The sequence below is a fragment of the Ascidiella aspersa genome, chromosome 1, assembly GCF_963924565.1.
Source record: "Ascidiella aspersa chromosome 1, kaAscAspe10.2, whole genome shotgun sequence".
Lineage (NCBI taxonomy): Eukaryota > Metazoa > Chordata > Ascidiacea > Phlebobranchia > Ascidiidae > Ascidiella > Ascidiella aspersa.
This window is the reverse complement of record NC_139447.1, coordinates 20,862,402-20,868,532: the sequence shown is the minus strand read 5'-3', so window position 1 is coordinate 20,868,532 and position 6,131 is coordinate 20,862,402. Positions and strand designations below refer to the sequence as shown.

At 36.1% G+C, this 6,131-nt stretch overlaps 1 protein-coding gene across 3 annotated transcripts in view; it reads right to left on the bottom strand.

Moving 5' to 3' along the window:
* Positions 1-2,423: 2,423 nt before the first annotated feature.
* Positions 2,424-6,131, bottom strand: part of LOC146168233 (kinesin-like protein KIF23) — a 57,393-nt gene continuing 53,685 nt past the window's right edge. For all 3 annotated transcript variants that reach the window (XM_083383273.1, XM_083383275.1, XM_083383274.1), the window contains 4 exons: positions 5,440-5,546; positions 3,351-3,426; positions 2,978-3,015; positions 2,424-2,658 (listed from right to left, as the gene is read on the bottom strand). In XM_083383273.1, the coding sequence (XP_083239399.1) occupies positions 2,646-2,658; positions 2,978-3,015; positions 3,351-3,426; positions 5,440-5,546 (234 nt within the window). In that variant the 3' untranslated portion in view covers positions 2,424-2,645. The remainder of the gene's footprint in view (positions 2,659-2,977; positions 3,016-3,350; positions 3,427-5,439; positions 5,547-6,131) is intronic.

The window sequence follows — 6,131 nt, the reverse complement described above, 5'->3', positions numbered from 1 at the left end:
CATGTGCATTTATTCTATGGCTCACAAGGTAATTGTTTTCAAATTACTTTTTTGATAGCCTCCTTCTATGCATTTCTTGTGGCTTAAACATATTTTAACATCACAAGCAAACACTTAACCAATGGCTCCTAAGCACCAAAAATTATATCCATGTCTCCAGATCGTAGAAGCTTTTTAAAATTTCTTTAGCACAGGCTAAATTAAGGTAAATTTGCCACACAACTATTGTAGCATTTAACTACAATATTACTCGATATTGCTTAATTCGACGTCACTATACACATGACCGATGTGCACTGACGCGTGACCTTACGCCGAATTGTGCGCTTTCAACGTTTCGCATTCATTCTATTATATACGTCTTACTAATAGCGGCGTAAATCACAGCTCCGTTTATCGTATGTTTCTAAGATTTGTGAATATACTCAACAGGCAATTATCTACTGAGTGAAGTGACTTTGTCCAGAGTTGAAGAAGTTAAGGACAGGTATTTTAGCGGCCTGTTCCTTTGGAGTCGGGTTAAGAACTTGTAAGGGATTCAGGCAGCCGCCGGCTCTCGTCTACAGAGCCAGTGCCCTCTTACCCCTAACTACGGACCCCAATACTCTGCAACTATTTATAGCAGTTTCCATTTGAGCAATTTAAAATTCTTTTGAGGTAAAGCTCCAACTTTACAAAACTAAAAAATGATGACTCACTCCAGAGCTTCGGGCTCCAGCTCAGGCTTCCCAGCCCTGCTTTTAACTAGTCAATTTGAAGCAACTTCTCGCCGTACGAATTACCTTTTAGTTTATACACGTCAAATAAACAACAGCAGCAAACAATTAACATGGATGTCACACTATACACAGTCTAATAGGCTTGCCATATACGTCGTGGTTTAGCCGGGACAGTCCCGATTTTAATGACTTGTTTTGCTTGGTTAATCAGTTTGTCCCGGAATTTTCAAATTATGATTTACAAAAAAAATTTAAAAAATGTAAAATTTTTATAACATAGATTATTATTTTTTCAATGGGTGAGGTTGCTGAGGTTAGTTTCTTTTTTGTGTGTGGTGGGTAAAATATTTAAATGGATATTATCCGGCGGTTGCTGGGAGATTTCTTTTTGAGGGTAGTCCAATTTTTTTGTTGAGAGATGTTTTTTGGTGTTCCCTTAGTGGCCTTAAATTAGAGAACGTAATCATTAAATAAGTGTGGTGTCATCGAACAATCGCTGTAAGCTCTACATTCCTATCGAGTGGTAGCAATATCTCGTAAACAGGACTCGGTTCTCGATTTCGTTGTAATGCGTAGTGGGTTAATTGTATTTCAATAAGCGCCTAAAATAATATTATTTTGTTACGTATTTATATTGTTACTATTACGTAATTATTCTTAGCTTTTATCTAAAGACCGTTAACTAAGTTGTATCCGTTATCAAACTGCTCCCTTCGCATCAGTTAAGTCAGGTTGGTCCAAACCTGGCCCGCGACATAATTTTTCGTGGCCCGCGAGTACTGTTGAATTATTGCAATGTGTACCTTTAGACCGGTTTGAAAGTCGCAGTGCGTCCTTTATGGAACTTTTAAAATGGCTGTTTTGCAAACTTGTACGTTATATTTGTTTTTCGTCTTTTTACCACGAACATAACGTAAAAAGTACGACTCTTTTAAAATTACTATTTTAACAACTTTAAATTAAAAAAGCGATAAAATATTTTGCGCTTCTGGAAATTATTGTTTTGCAGGTTTTCTTTGTAACTTAAGGCTAACGCCCTGATCTGTTCCATGATGCAATTTTGTCAAAATTGATCTAGTTAAAAATATTCTACGCCTATAAAATGCAGTCTTCTAGCAAGCTCGACGAGAGCAGCTTATAGAGCTTTTATGTCTTTCGACGTAACATTTTGAAGTTGCTTTGTGGCGTCTTTTTAATCACGATACACCCCTGGCAGCCTGGCACGCATGTAGCACTTTACGGGGCCCGCAAAGAATACAAAAGAAATATTGTGGCCCGCTGTCAACCTTGGACCAGGGTCGGGGTTGGTAAGACTGAAACAAATGATTTTTGCCTAGTTTTAGAAAGAAAACTTAACTGAAAACCACTTCTGAATGTGTACAGTGATAGGTGAAGGAAGGAAATTTTCAGCCCATATATACCCTAAAACGAACAAACCAAAGTGCAATATATAATACTGAATTAATCTGATAAATTATTCTATTTATGATGACGCAATTACTAAGATAACCACCCTTAAAAATCATGCCCTGAAAAATACCCCTTCATAAAATATACAACAAGCGCAACCCCGTCTAGTTAATTAGTTTCGTTAAATTCTTTTGTATTAGGCGTAGCCTACATTAAGTTTGTCTGCAGTTTTAATATGCGTCCCGGATTTGCAATTCTAAAAAATGGCAAGCCTACAACTAGATATGGTAGACTGGTAGTGATATATTTTATTGACAAGCATAATACACATTACATACATCGTAAAAGTAAAAAAACAGTGCCAATAAACAGATGAAGTACACACTGTACAAACATATTAACGATGAGTACATTGGTCTATCAACAATAGCATTGGAAAACTAGGTTTATTATTTAACACCAGCACAAGGTTGCAGGGAAGTATAGTGTACTTTCATAGAATCATACACTCCCACTTTATTTCTTTTTCCTGTAAAATAACATTAAATAAATAATTTGAATAAAACATTTAGCTAATATTGCAGAAATACGTGCTACTTGGCGACTACTAACGAGGTTCAGGACTATAAAACAAGCAAAAATTATTTACTATAAACTTTTAACAACGCTCAGTTAAATCGCATACTATGACTGAAATGACTACATTAGTTTGGTAGGGAGCGGTACCGATACCACCACATCGGACATCTCTAATCATTATGCTAGGTATTTGCCTGTATGCCTATTATAATTTATAAAGTAAAATGCAAACAAACATGTTAGGTCCAATAAAATAAATTTAAATATACTTATGTGATGCTTGGTTGCTGCTCACTGCATACGAACACTACAATACAAAAATTAAAAAAAGGGATTTTAGGTTATATTTATTAAATTGAAACAAAACATTCCATTGATTTATGTTTCTAATTTCTGAATCCTACACAAATAAAAAGGGTGAATTTTTGTTTTTTATTTTTTATCAAAGAAAGTGTTAATGCTGAATAAACTCGAACTATTACCGGCTGGGTTACATGCATAATTTTGGGATGTAACCCACAGAGACAAAATTATCATGAAAATAGAAATAAATGAAAAGCCTTAAGAGAAGCAGATTGGGTTGTCAGTTTGCCAATGATAGCATGGACTTGATTAATTTGCTACAAAAAAAGAATTTCTTACTCTTGTTTCTACGTCGGTCCAGTTTGATTGTTCACCAGCTGACAAGTTATCCATTGAGGTGCTAGATTTTCGTTTTCTTAATAACATAAAATAAGTACATTAATAAACGTTATGTTGTAAAATAATAAAAATATTTTTATTTTGGCGAGTAAGTTAGAATGAAGGGACTCCAGCCATAAGACCGAGATAAGAACAACACCAACGTCAGAATAAAACACAATTCGGAATAAGGCCAAAATAGGACTATTACCGAATGGTATTAGTACCGTCTAAAAAGTCCGTCGGAATAAGACCTAAAAGGTCAGAATCAGGCCTAAACAACAATTTAACTAAGCCCAAACCCCACCCCTAAGTACATCACTAACCCCCTAATAATTTCAACACTAACCCATCTTCTAAACCCAACCATTACCCACCAATAACCCCAAACAGGACAAAAAATTCGGTGCCAAAACAACGGCGCCCTGACGGCGCCGGTCAGACTAGGGCGTCCAAACCTTGGCACCAAAACGACCGATGCCAGACCGATGGCCCTCGATCGCTCGAGGAAATTATTTCGGCTTGAAAGCGTCCAGCCTAATTAAGATTGGAACTATTACCAATGAAAGCTGTGACAACTTATTATATCTGAATGCATTTTATCGCGCTTCACCGAAATCCATTATGTCTTCTTAACATGCACACCAAGACTTATAAATAGCCCTACTCAAATTACACCATAAACTAAATTACCGATGATACTCATCGCGTTTCCATAAATTATTTTCATTATTTTTTTATTGTGACCATGGATGATACCGTGTCGACCAAATAAACGCATTTTTTCGCGCTAGGCCCGCGACTAGGAAACGGTTACCCACTCCTGGTCTATACTTTATTAGGTGTAGGCCTGTCGTTCTGTGTGATAACTAAATGTTGTTTTATAACTACGTACCTTTGGGACAAAACAAGCCTCTCTGATTGAATCAAATTTGCGATAAACTTTAGAACACTGAACATTTGTTGTTGTTTTAAGGCCGGTACGTGATAAAATTTCAGTTTTAAACGGTGCAAAAAAACTTTGGTAAAATACAGGTTGTCCATTGACAACGGACGTAATTGGTACCGCCCCCGAATGCCTACAGTCTGATGGTTCGCATGATCACGGAGCTAAGCAAGAATCGGGAATTTTCACTTTGGAAAATGGCAAACTCAGTAAACTATAATGGCGCCTCAAGAACGGTGTACCACGAGGAAAAGTCCTGGCACAATAACTTAACAAGATCTGCATTGGCCAGCCGGCGAGTGCAAAACCTTAACGCTGCCCTATCAACAGCCTACGAGTGTAGCGAGAAACAAACCATAGATTGCGTTATCATGGACTGACCTATACTTAGATACCCAAAGTTGATGATCTGAACATGCTGGACAAAAAAAAAAAATTGCATTTAAATTTTATTGTGGCAAGCGTTTCACGTTTTGCTAAACTCAAGTCCAGTGCAGCTCTATAGAAAAACGATACGTTTTGGAGCGAGTTTTACGCCCAGCTCAGCCCAGTACAGCTGTAGTGTAAACGGGCCTTAACGGATAACCCATGCTTATTTAAAATTAATATGGCAATTCATATGTAATCAAAAAGTGATGTTACAACTAGCGTCATGTGCGCGACATAGCCCGTCGCTCTTTTGTATAGAACGTATGTCGGTGACCGGCACCTGTCGGTGGACAAACCAGCAAAATATATTTAGAGATGCTTGAACTCACGAGAATTATTGGCATGACCTTTGTAGGGGCAATTTAACCGGACTAGAAAACGTTGACAGTATAATGACATTTCTTTGAAAATTTGGGCATTGTGGACAAAACTTTGCTAAGTGTAGCCTACGCAATATTGTTAAAGTGCAACATAAATCAAGATGACCAAATATATGTGACATATGCGTTGTGTTGAGCATCGCATCACAACTTATTGGCTAAATATCCCTTAAACTAGAAAAATAAAGTTAATAATAAGTGATATAAAATTAATAATAAGTGAAAACTTTACATGAAAAATAATAACCGTCATTTGTTTCTTAAATTAGTATGGTGAAACACACAAAAAATGCACCTGGGTGATGGTTTCTTGGATTGATGCTTGGGGTCATGTTGTTTTAAAGTTTCAATATCAACAAATTGAACTTGTTGTCCTCCTGTGCGTGTGTGAAAAACTTCGCCCTAGAAAAGAAGAAATACAAAATAGATCTATACAAAAAAAATTACTCCTATATTCATAAACGTGTCGTGTTTTAGTCAAATGAGTTTTGGAAACAACTGAGCCTACAGCAAGTAAAATTGACAACATTTTTTTTAAGTGCTGTTAAAACTCGTAAACTAAGTACAACAAAATTATTTTGTTGGCTGCTTTTGCAAAGATAGTAAACATTAGTGGCCCAAACTATTTTTCTATGAAATATTTTTCAAACTACTTTTTCAAACATTAACTTAATTTTATAAGCTGATTTAAAGAATTTGATAAAACAAAAACATGTAGTCCTATGTTGTCCAAAAAGATTTTATTTTATAATTATGTTTCTTTTTACTGTCATTCGCCATACTTCAGGTGGAAAATAAAGTTGAAGCGATTCTGCTTATAATATTGCTTGCTGCATTGTTTCTGACAAATAAGGTAAAGGTGGTGGCAAAGAAAGCTTATTGACCTTCTTAATGCTAACAAAAAACTAGTAGCAAATCACACACACCACAGGACAAAGCTTGATTGCTATGGAATAAATTGTACAAAAAAAGTGTTTTGTTGCCTTT